The sequence below is a fragment of the Camarhynchus parvulus genome, chromosome 8 (genome assembly GCF_901933205.1).
Source record: "Camarhynchus parvulus chromosome 8, STF_HiC, whole genome shotgun sequence".
Lineage (NCBI taxonomy): Eukaryota > Metazoa > Chordata > Aves > Passeriformes > Thraupidae > Camarhynchus > Camarhynchus parvulus.
The window spans coordinates 17,122,277-17,135,134 of NC_044578.1; the positions used below are offsets into that span (position 1 = coordinate 17,122,277).

Sequence of the window (12,858 nt, forward strand, 5' to 3'; positions counted from 1 at the left end):
AAATAACCATTTCTGTATTAGCTGTGTGCTTATTGCTTGGAAGTAGAGGAGAAAAATATTCTCCATGTGTTTGTCAGCCACAGGACAATAGCCTTTTTTTAACAAGGGTGCAGAAAGCACAGAGTCAGTCCTGGAAGCTACAAGATGAAACACTTGCACTGGAAAGAAGGGGATAAATGCCATTGTACAAGTTGCTGCTTATGTGCTCAGGCTTATCTCATAGAGGGGACTGGAATATCCTGTGACAAGTGAAGAGCAAGAGCAAGCCCATTAGCCATCTATGAGACAGGAGGGAGGGCTAAAAGCCTGACAAGATCAGCAGAAAAATAGAATAGAGTAGATATAAATTGTTCATGAATAAATGTCGTCTGGAAGTTGGAAGGTTCCTAAGGACCAGCAGGACAACTGTCTGGAACAGTTCCACATGTAAGGCCCAGGGAGAGGGGAAGTCCTAAGTGATTTAAAAAAGGGGTTTTCCACTTGGGAGAAGATTTGCGTAATATGCTAATCTGAAATAGGCACTGGAATGGCTGAAAGTCCCTTCCAGTCTTGTATGTCGTCATCTCTTCAGTGGGGCCTCACAAGGCCCATCTTGCTCTTGTTTCCCACCATCTGAGAGTCATGATACAACTCTCTCACCAGACCACTGACTGCTGCACAGCAGCCACACTCATTGCCTCTTGCTACCACTGGATTTTGTTTTCTGAAGGGCTTCCATTGGCATCAGTGACACTGGCAGGCACTTTAAGGTCCAGCCCGAGCTGCACTGCACTGCACTGGGGGTGGCTGACCAGGGCAGCCCCCAAGAGAGCTGGCAGCAATAAGATCAGATCGGGATGAAAACACCAGCAGCGCAGAAAAAGCTGAACTGGGATGAGAGATCAGCATGTCTCCTTCTTCCTTTTTAAGAAGATTCTGTTGCTATGGCAATTTTCTCTTCCCCAAGCTAATTTTATGAAAGCAAGCCCTGGAATGGAGGGCTGAATTCAGCTGTTACACAAAGTAGCAATTATTCTCAACAATTGGAGAACTTACAGCCTGGATCTGAGCCACAGCGCCTTTCTCATGAAACTACCAGGTCACTTTTTCCAAGACCTTTGACATTCTGTGTTGTGAGGCACAGAAGGATATATTCTTTAAATAGATTTTTTTTGCATACTGTGGTATTTGGAGATATGTAAACATTCGCATTCCCTATTTATTCATCCTGACACTGAGAAATCAGTGTCTAGTTCCCAGGCCCCAAGCCAGAAGAGGCTTGTGTTCTTCGGAGAGGTGGTGATATGAGATCAACTTGCTGGTGGAAGGATAAATGCTGATCCCAGTCCACTATCCCCTGTGCTTTCAATGCTATTAATGCCACAATTACTTGCTTGTCACCAAGCAGAGACTACCATTGTAAAAGATCAATTCACTGGGCAAAGATAAAAATATAAGAGTTATAATGTGTATATAAGATCAGACTGAATCTCTTTCTAGCTCAGTATCCCATCTTCAGCAATGACTGTGAGCAAATGCTAAGGTAGAACAAAAGGATATTTCCCTGCCTCTGTGCTGTTTCTGAATCTGTTTTCAACCTAGGGACTTCTTGAGCTGCGTGTTTTCTGTGTGTTTAATAACTCTTAGCAGAGTTATTTTCCCTGAAATTCCCCATATCCGTTGAGCTCCTGTGAACCTTTAGAAGCTAAAGCATCCTTTGCCCAGCAGTCCACAGTTTACAGATTTATGGTGAGAAGGAATACTGTCTGTTTTCAAATTTGGCTCCTAATACTTCATACTGTCCTGCCCCTGCCTGGCCTTTGTTCTGGAAGAAACAGTGAGCCATCTAAGCCTACCCAGCCTCTCTGCATTTCTCGTGAGTTGGCAGCATGAGCCTCCTGCTGCATCCTCCTTCAGTCATGTCTTTTCCAGACAGAAGAGCCTCACGTTCCCCAGACAGAAGACATTCCATGCCTTTTGGATCATTCCTGCTGCCCTTCTCCCAAACATTTTCAAATCCACTAAAGCTTTTGGGCATGGAAGAATATATTCTGTAGAAACACATATTTAAATAACCTGTTTCTAAATGTTAGCAGGTTCTTAACTGGCCATGGTCTTCCATCTTAGCCTTCACAACAATCTTTAATTTGAAAGGCTTTGGATTATTGCACATATCCTGCAATTTTAAACTTAATGGGATATATAAGCTTTTTAGTTGAAAGTCCAAAATTGTTTGCAAATATAGGTAATAACTTGTATGTGTTAGGTGTTCCTTGATGAGTAAGAATGAAAAATCACTTGAGCTCATTTTTGTGCAATGCTGAATTGCATGGACATGTATGTTAGCTTAAATGTTTGATGTGTTTTGTTAGTGAGAACATGTAGATTTCTATGTGGCTGGATGGGATCAGGGCATGGGGTCTGTATGAGAAACTTGAAAATTGTGAGGCGGGTGTATGGAAAAAGATTCTAGGCTGAACAAGAAACCCTTCAAATATTTTTTTTTTCTCAGAAATGTATTTTTTGCTAAAAGGTAGAGATCACTAGGCTGAGTCTTCCAATTGTGCTGGTAATATTCTTGCTTCACATATGTCTGACTAGTTTGGTAGCCTTCAGCAGTTCATTAATTTCTGTCTCTCTCCTATTCATTCTAGAATGTTAGATTACCTGGCTGCCTTTATTTCTTGAGTATTATCATTAAGTAATACTTAAATGATTTGTTTAAGTTGTAACTGCTATAAATGCCATTTTTTATTGGCTGGTTTATAACACAACAAATGCCTGTTCAGGTAGTGTACTGTCTCCAGTGTCATTTTCAGTCTTTCCAAGGTAACCATTCTAGTTAATAAATATCAGAAATTCTTTTCATTGCACATTCTTTGAATACCAAAGTGGCTATTTCAAGAGTGCAAGCAAATGAGTATTTATTTTAAGTTTGGAAACAATGTTTGTACAAGCTCACGTGCTTTTTCAACATTCTTTTTAATTTTTAAAACACATTTTTTGCAATTTATAATGAATACAGAATCTCTGTTTAATTTATTGGCAAAATTTATACTGACCTCACCAGATCAAGATCTGCTCTGTGAATTTAGTTCTTAAGGAACAAAACCAAACTTAGAAAACACTCTTCTACTTTGTGTCTCAGTTCCCTGTGTGTTTAATGGGAATGATGAAAGAGACTGAACTCACAGCATGTTATAAAGAGAAATCTGCCCATGTCTGAAATCTGCAGTGACAGCTCTGGGTGGCAGACAGAGGCGGTGTGCTGTGAGGCCATCTCTGCCCGTGTCCTGGGCCAGCAGGGCTGGCACTGGCAGCTCTCCTGTGGCCACATCCTGGGAATTCTGGTGTGACGGCGTCCTGCCAGGAAGGGAACACCCTCAGGATAAATGAAAGTTAGCAAAGAAAGCTTTTTTTCCTATTTAGGAATGAAGTAAGCTTGCTTGTTTAAACATATTTTTATGCAGATACTCTTTGAGTTTCTGTAGAGTTCACTGGTGTCTCTGATGTTTTCATAGAACAGGCAATAGATCCACGGTCTTTATTTATACTTTTTCCATCTATGGATGTATTTTCTAATATGTAACTACAGTATTTACAGAATGTCAATGGTTTTTCTTTACTATCAGAGGAAAAATCACTATTTATTATATGAATAATATCCACAATAAAGAGGCGGAAACTCTTTGATTGCATTTAATCTTCCTTCCTGCCTTCCTGCCTTTCTTCCTGCCTTCCTTGCCTTCCTCCCTTCCTCCCTTCCTTTCTTTCCTTTCCTTCCTTTCCTTCCTTTCCTTCCTTTTTTCTCTCAGACAATGTCATAGCTTTGCTATGCTACAGAAATTGCTCAGAGGTAAAACTGAACTCTACAGAAATAAATTTTCTTTGCTTCAGATATCTGAAATTGTTTTACATTTTGAATTTTAAGTAAGAAAAAACAGATTTTTGAACAGGAAGGGTTTTCGGTAGGCCAGTATAATTCACTTTCAGTAAACCCCTTATGTGCTGTTTATTTTTTCACTTCCAGGTGAAGCAGAAAGCAATTGTGAGCACCACGTACATGTTTGGTTTTTAAATTCCTTTAGAAGAGTGATCCCTTGCACACTGTGGCTCTTACTGACCATATCAGATGTGACGAAAGTTCTTGTGGTGTAATCTGCCTTCTAATAGTTTGAGTAAAGGGAAACTACTCATAAGTATTGCTGGTAAAGCCCAGAATATGTTTCATGTATCATGAGTGCTGCTTTTCTTAGCTGATATTTTGGACATAATTTCAAAACCTTGCTGAGGAGTTCCATAAATGGGACATACATGTTAATTTATGCATAAGTGCAAAAAAAATCAAATTCATGAAGGTAAATATTCTATCCTCCCCACCTGTCAAAGCAAGTTTTCACCAAGCAATATAGTGTAAAATTCTCAATACATTGAAAAACTGGGAGTGCCCCAATTATCTGTTGTTCTCAGTGGGGTGGGGCACATGATACAGTCACTGGTCTAGTCCAGAATCCTTCACAAAAAGGTTTGTTCAATGGCTATGACTATAAGCTTGAATTTCACTGAAGTGTTTGAAAGAGCCATGTATTAAAAGTTTTTAATCATCAACCTTTAATGACCCAGTAAATACATAACTTCATTTTTCCACTGACACAGTTGGCCAGCAGTGTTGGAGATAGATAGCCAGTAAGTTTGGACAGTGTGACTCCAGGTGTTCTCTGGTAATTGTGTCATATTCATTCACAAATTTTGGGGTCGAGAACCTAAGTGTTTTAAAAGAAACCGGATAAATGTGGCTTCAGGAATTTATTTAGTCACTATTGTAACATTTGCTAATGGTGGAAATTATGTATAAAAACTCTTTGAATTTAGAAGCATGACTATTATAATAATTTAAAATAAAATTGCCATATTATGCAAAATAACTCTTTATATTCATAAAGTCAGTAATTCCAAATAGAGTTTAAGGCTTTGTGTTTGGCTGAAGTAAAATCTAGATTATCAGTGTTTCCTCTCTCACTACATTATTATCTTGTGTCATTTCAGCATGCATACACAACTACAGCCATAAATGGGACAAATTTTTGTACATCAGCAAAGGATGCTGTCTGTATTTTGGCAAAGAATTCTGCTAAACTTGCATCCATTAGCTGCTTTGGAGATTTTCTCCTATTTTTAGGAAAGGTAAGAGTAAATAAAAATATTGGTTCTGTGAAAATGAAGTGAAAAATCAGGTTTGATTATCTTTTCATATACCTAAAGTAAATTAAGTTTATCTTTGTTAAATCCAGTGTTGTCAATGCTATAAAAACAAGTTTGGGAGAGAAGAATATCTGAGGAATTTACCTTTGCAGAGTTATTTTGTTTTATGATAGCAGTGTCCTTGGACCCACTCTGGCAGTTCCAATTGCATCAAGTCTTTGGTAAATACATGGCAAGAGGTTTCCTCTGCCCTGTGGTATTTACACGTGGAATTGAACACAAAGTGCCACAGCTATGTGATGTTGGAAATTGCTTAGCTATCTCCCAGATGAGATGTGCTCTTAAAATTCTGGCTGTAATGTATTTGCCTCAGGGTTTGGGGGGATTGTTTTTTTTTAATGAGAAACATTTCTGCATGATTAATGAGGCTGCACTTCTCTCTTGCTGCCCTTTACAGGTGTTTGTTGTGTGCTTCACTGTTTTTGGGGGATTGATGGCATTTAACTACCACCGGGAGTTGCAAGCTTGGGTAGTTCCTCTGTTGCTGGTTGGATTTTTTGCCTACCTGATGTCCCACAGCTTTCTGTCTGTGTTTGAAGTGACAGCAGATGCCATGTTCCTTTGCTTTGCTATTGATATGGAAACAAATTATGGAACTGCAGAGAAGCCATACTTTGTGGATCAGGAGCTGCTGGTAAATCCCACTGCTTACAGCAAAGATATTTGAGACATTCTAAGCTTTTAAGCACTTTTTCTTTCCCCAAGACCTAGTAATTGGAACTCACAACCCATGCTATTTCCTTTCCAACACCTTACAACAGGATGGACACAGGGATACAAGTACATTAATTTATAAACTGAAGTAAATGGGTCCCTCTGACTCCTGTATCTTAGCTACGACCTGCTGCCTTCTTTTAGATTATATGCAGTAAGCAATGGCTGACTCTTTAGGCTAATTAGATATATCTTCAATATATTGTTGATAATTAGAAGATATAAATAAATAGATAAGCTAGCTGCAGAAATTGAACCATGGGGTGCCCTAAGATTAGTGCTTATATTTCTTGTGACTCACTGTGCACTGATGAGAAAAAATTAACAAGTAGCAGGTCAGGGATCCACTCCACATCTTACAGATGCTGTAGTTCTGGACATATTTAATGCAAATCTGAGTTGCTCTGCTTCATACCTTTACAGATTCTTTCGCCAAAACATTGTCTTCCATCTCTTGATTAAACTCTTCTGCCTCTGGACAGGTTGTTCTGCATCTTTACCCTTGTAATTACTGTATTGTATTACCTTCAGTACTTAGCTAATAGTGATGCAGTGCTGTAACTGAAGCCTTTGAATATATATGTGCCATCCCTTTCTAATTAAGGGAATATCTGAAGATGCAGATATTTTTTCCTTTTGTGCTATTTTTGACACTTCTGTCTTTTCCTTCACAAACTGCACAACAAAAGAAAATCTTAGCAATCCATGAAAACAACCAGCAGCCAGAGTAGCTCATCTGACATAAATGTTCTGGATGGATTTCTTCAGGACAATGTCAGAACTGTTTTGGAATTTTGATTATTATTTATTTTTTTAATGCTGCTGTTAGAGTTTCTGTAATGTTCATAGAATTTTGTTGAGTACAACAACAGCACAACAAAAAGGCAGCCTAAAGATAGTCTTAACCCTTTGTACAGAAGAAAGCAGATATATGTTCTTTGGCTTTGGTTCAGAATAGTACTTAAGCACATCTCCTGGCTAGGAATATAAAACCAAATGGAAAACTCTGAAGCCTTGACCTCTGTTCTTCCCTCTCTGTTTTGCCAAATTCTAAAATACTTCTTAAGCCAATTTTCCTTCATGAAACAGAGGCTCTCCTTTCTCCACTTCCAAACTTTGTGGTAGTTTCTCTTTAACTCTGCTCTTAATTCTGTGTAATTAGCCATGCCCTAGAGCTGTGGGTGAAGAGAGGATTTCCCACAGGGACAAGGAGTCTTCCAAGCAGGACAGGCTCTGTACCCTTCTATGGAAAAACTGTGGGCAGCACATCCAAACTCCTCCTCATTGTATGATCAAGAGTAAGTTTGCTAACACAGACAAGAATTTGGAGTTTCCCAACACATGAAGGCATTTGACTTGTCTGTGTTACAGTCAGGTTACAAACATCCCGGGGGTGGAAGGGAGGCTCTGTGGCCCTCAGGACAATATGCAGCAGTGGGTGGAGAGCTGGGGGAGGGATTTCATACAGCTGGAAACCTCATTCCTGCAGTAGGAGTTGTAACAGAGATTTTTGATTCATCTTTCTCAGTTGCATTCATCACTTTTGCTGCATCTGCAGTCCTTTGCAGTGTCACTCAGTGTCATCCAGCCAGGAACCAGCTAGAGTTTCTCAGCCCTGGGCTAATTATCTTCCTTCACCAGGTATTTTTATTAGCATAATGGTTTCCTTTCACAAACGATCTCACCCTGGTTTTTGCTTGTAGACCTTTGTGAGTCAGAGTAACAAGTTAACAGAAGGGCGAAACCACAGAAACACAAGACCATTCCAGGATAATGAAGATGGGACAGAGCTCCAGCCCATGGTGAGACAGGAGCGTGGGATATGTGTTTACCTGCCAGCTAATGTGTTTGCCTTTATGTTCCAAGAAGGGATTATCATGTATCTGCTGACATCTCACAGCAACCAGGATACTGTATCCAGTATCTTGTTCTTCTATTGCTTTCCCTCCTCAGGAAACCCTCTGCTAGTGAGTGCTGAATAAATGGATCAAATAAATATTCTCTTTTTTTTTCCACATTCCCCATTGTGCCCAGCAGAAGAAGAGAAAGTTTGGACAGTGCCAGAGGGGTGGGAGATAAATAATACTCAGTCTTTCACCTGCCTGCTGTATCAAAGTGAGAAGAGTGGTAGGCTGCTTAATTTCATGCTGAAGTTCCAGACCTCTAAGACCAGAGCTTAGAGTCCTCTCCTCTCCTCTCCTCTCCTCTCCTCTCCTCTCCTCTCCTCTCCTCTCCTCTCCTCTCTCTCCTCCTCTCCCTCTCCCTCTCCTCCCTTTCCTCCTCTCCTTCTCTCTCCTCTCCTCTCCTCTCCTCTCCTCTCCTCTCCTCTCCTCTCCTCTCCTCTCCTCTCCTCTCCTGCCCTCCCCTCCTTTTTTATCAGTTTATATATTTATTTAGTTTTATGATGGGGTAGCAAAGGTAACATGCCAGAAGGGAGTGTTTCCCCACACCCAGGCTTGGGAAAGTCCTCAGAGTCAACACTCGCTCACTGACATCTGAAAAAATACTGCAAATTGCCCAACCTGAGAAGCTGCCCCAGCAAGTTCAGAATCAGGACTGATTTTCCCCAAGCATTGTGGGGGCCAGGCTAGAGGAAGATTCTGCAGGAACAGCTCCTCTGGCACCCACACTTGCTGGGTACTACAAGTCCTCTGCTGTCACAGCTATTCACACAAGTGTAACAGAAGTTGGTGATTTTCCTTGATCTGCTTTCAAAAGGTACCAGGCTCTAGTGACTTCTCACACAATTCTGTGGACATTCTGCTACAGGCAGAGCAGTCCTCCAGTTTATTACTACAGTGAGGGATAGTACTAAATATTTTCATTGTTTGGGTCTGTTATTGCATTCTTCAGTAATTTTTTTGCCACGCACAGAAACCAGAGGCTGCGTGGGTGTTATTCCCTGCAAGAAGATTGTGGATTTGAGATACAAAAGAACCTTAATCGTTTTCCCAGTTTACTCTTACAACATTTAAATGCAGAAACAGTGCTACACATTATTTGACTTCTTTTTTCTCTCTTTGTAGACTTGAATGTGAAGTACACCAGGAGATGTGGAAGCAGAGCAGCAATAGCACAAACGGTCGTATCAGTAAAGGTTACCAGTAGCCCAGGACAAAGTATTAGCTCCCTAAATCTGTTGTATCTTCTGCACTGGTAAAATGACACACAGTCTGTTTGTATGAATAAAATATTTTTTGTGTGTCATCACATCTGATTTTTATTACTACATTTGTTATGATGGTCTGAAAGTTGATAATAAACTCACTCTTTGTAAATGTCTCTGTTGTCAGACTAAATTAGTAAGTCAAAAAGGTCATGCAGCTAACATGATTTTTTCAGGTTTCTCTGGGAATGCTGTGCCAGTCATCCCTAGAACAGTAAATGCAGAAACATTTGTAGAGGAGGTGCTCTGAGATGACTGTGTCCTGATTCATTCTGCATATCTGAACAGCCAATTAAGGAACAGACTAAGCTCACTGATGGAAATTACCCTTGATAGAAATTCTCTGTAGTCAAGATAATTAGCGGTTATGAGGTAGGTGTCTTTCTTTTAATTATACTCTTTTGGGAATGGTTTTTACAAGTTTGTAACATAAACTGTCCAGCTCCTCTCCAAAGGGCAGATGAGGAATAGTCCTTCCTTCCTTCTTTCTGCAATTGAAAAGATGAAGCAGAAAAATTTGTATCTGTATTTAGAGCTTGACAAAGTAGCAGATGACAGAGATAAAATAACAGGACAGACATGAGATAAAAATGCTATAAATAATACTTTATAGAAATGTTAGCTGTAACATGGGTGTGAAATACATCATGGAGGAAATGGAGCAACTGTCAGGGCTTCAGTCAGAAGAGGAACACAAGTGCCGACACTTTTTTAAAAATTAACTTGGTAACAGTCTGCCAGCACTTCCTCGTGAGCAATTTTAAAGCTTGTTCAAGCTTTCTACCTGGATCCTGACTGTAATACGTTTTGTAGGCTCCACCTTGTTCTGAGTATGGAGTAGTTTCAGATTTTACTTGGTGTCACATTTTATTCTCTTTGTTCAAATTTTATTTGAGGAGAGGTTTGTGGTGGGAAAATGATGCCAGCCGGGGATTTCAGTAAAGTATCAATACAGGAAGTGAGACATCACTGCAGGTGACTCAGAACTGTCTAAATGAATAGATTGATAAACCCTTGATTAGTCAGAGCTTGGAAATGATGTACAGAAAAGCTCACTGATGCCTGAATAAGAAATCCATTTCATTTAAATACTGTATCTGGCCTCCTGCTGTTGAAAGGAGACTAGTTATCTAGAAATACTAAAAAATACTTGCTTTTTATCCATAATTTAATTAACTTCAGTCTACTTTAATATGAGCCACTTCAAGAAGTTGTGGAATATAGGATAAATGATGAAAAAGGGAAAGAAATAGATTAATTACTTTCTGCCTGCCAAGATGATAATACTGGCTGTGACTCACCACCTCTCCTTAGATAAATCTGTACCCTTGGATACTTTTTGTGCTCAGCTTGTGGATGCTGTGGGAACTTCTGAAAAGTCCTGAATAAGCAATAGCCCTCTAACCCTGAGAAAGTGTGCAGATGTGGTACTTACAAAGGGGCAAAACTTTTCCTCTGCCATGGGTTTGCCAAGATTGCTTCCAAGAAGCAGTGTCTTCACAATGTAAACATGATATTTACCAATTTACAAAGCATAAGAGGTTTGCTTTGAAGTTAAAAAAACCCAGTTCTTATTACACATTCAGGGTATTTTTTCCTGTTTGTATTTGGTACTCACACTGCAAGTTTTGGCCTTTGACTCAGGAACTCTGGTGGAAAAAAGGGAGGGAAATTTTTATCTAAGTATGTCCTTGTTTTCAGAAAATCCCTGGATGACCTTCAGAGGTCCCTTCTCATCTCAACAACTCTGTGGTTCTGCTCATTGCAATTATGATGCAGGGTCATTGCCTTCACTGCAGCTCCAGAGTGGAGAAAGGATTCATACACTTCCTACAAATTCTGGGTTAAGTTTTAAAGAAGGAAGGTACTGAAAAATACCAGTTAAGCTGTATTTGAGTGTATACTGTTTAAGGAATACTGTATTGTCATTAGTCCAGAAATTACATTATAAAATAAATTCTGAGAACTGTGTACACTTTTTAGAGAATACTTACAAATATATAGCTTTTAATTACATTTGTACAGAAAGCATAGCTTTATAGCTTTCATTTACAACTCAAGACCTCCCAATCTTACATACATTGCACTGGCAATTGTGTCAACCATCTCCAGCTGTAGCACTCCTGTGTGGCAGGAGCCTCCACCTGAGTGAGGGATAAGGCACTCCTGCAGAAGCTGATGCTATTTAGTGCTTGCTTGTCAGGGCTGCCTTCCCCTGCAGGGTCCTGCAGTCAGGCAGCTGTAAAGGAGGCTGCAGAGAGGCACAGCTCCTGGGAATACACTTCCTGCTGCTTCTGAGGCTGGGCTAAGCCACTTCCAATAATCTGATGTCTGCCCTGCAATGCAGCCCAGTAAGCGTGGACTCATCTTTCCTGCAGCTATGGAGGATTAGATTCAGCAGAATGAAAGGTACTTTTATAACTATGTTCCTTAAAAATAGGAGATAGGGCCTACTGGTGTCTGCTAACCTGAACATGGCTAAGTATTGTAGCCTAATGTTTTAAGCAAAGCAGCTTGATTTTGGTCTTGCTCAGTGTCTGCTTCAAACTCTGAATTCAGTTGTGATTCCGTTGGATCTCTCTGTGGATGAAACATGCATACCAACAACAGCTTGTGTGTTGTTTCTTCTGTTGAAGTACATAAGGGACAAGTAGTTTAAAGCCTAAGTTTTGGCTTCAGAAGGAAGGAGGGCATGGTCAGGCTTTCAAAAAGATTGCTTTCACCCAAACTATAAAAACAAAAAAGCTTTTGCTGTTGATTGTAGAACTGCTTTTCAGCATTCAATACAACAGTTCTAAATAATTAAGAACTACTATTTTGAAGGGGGAGGATCATTCAGGAAGAGCAGGTCTTAACAGATCTGTTGCTAATAATTCTCTTGCCTCAGATGCAGGGCTTGGACCAGTGACCTCTAGAGACCCTTTCTAATTTAAATTCTGTAAAATAAATATGCTTAAGACTTACGCAACAAACAGGTCAGCTGAAAGTCAGATCACCACATCACGTTCAAAGATGACAGAAACTAATGGTGCATGCACAAACAATTTCCAGTCTTGAAGAAAAAATCCTTCACAAATCCAGAACTTGAAAATGTAAAACATTTAATATGTGAATGTAGTACATTTAAACTGCAGTGAACATTTTTAAGATAACCTTGAATTATGTTACAGAAGTTAGAAACTGCAACATTGGCCCCCATTGACACATGCTCTTTTTCCTCCTTTTAAAAAGTGCAGGTAAGTTAGTGTAGCTTCTCTGCACTCCATGCTGAGGAAGAAAGCATCCTCCATTTAGGAATAAAGCTCTGCTATCAGTAACTGAGTACCTGGGATTGCAGGTACTCAGCAGGCACAGACTGTGTGTGTCTTTACATAATCTAAAGCAACAGTGTTTTGCATTCTCCAAGTGATGGCATAGAGGCAACAATAAATATGTGTGATCCTTGTTTGCCTTGAGAAAATGGCAGGAATTTAGTGAACAGCTAAGGATCTCTGCTCATAACCTCAGAGTCATGAGAGGGAAAGTGAACCCAGCTGTGAAGGACCTACATTCCTCTCCTGTTAAGTCAGTGACACTCATTCCTGAGAGATTTTTACAAGATAGATTAAATCCTGTGGAAAAAAATGAACCCAAACTGCAACAGAACAGAGTTCTACATTATCCTTAAAATAGGCAAAGGTGATGCTTGTCTGGGAATAATTCTTATGACATCTAATCTTTAAGACCAGTAGCATAAC

General features: G+C 39.8%; 1 protein-coding gene across 1 annotated transcript in view; it reads left to right on the forward strand.

The window, feature by feature from the left end:
* The window catches only part of SLC44A3 (solute carrier family 44 member 3), a 34,588-nt gene extending 25,601 nt beyond the window's left edge, over nucleotides 1–8,987 (forward strand). The window contains exons 13-16 of the mRNA XM_030953581.1: nucleotides 5,026–5,163; nucleotides 5,639–5,875; nucleotides 7,659–7,922; nucleotides 8,982–8,987. Of these exons, the coding sequence (XP_030809441.1) occupies nucleotides 5,026–5,163; nucleotides 5,639–5,875; nucleotides 7,659–7,922; nucleotides 8,982–8,987 (645 nt within the window). The remainder of the gene's footprint in view (nucleotides 1–5,025; nucleotides 5,164–5,638; nucleotides 5,876–7,658; nucleotides 7,923–8,981) is intronic.
* The last annotated feature ends 3,871 nt before the right edge of the window (nucleotides 8,988–12,858 follow it).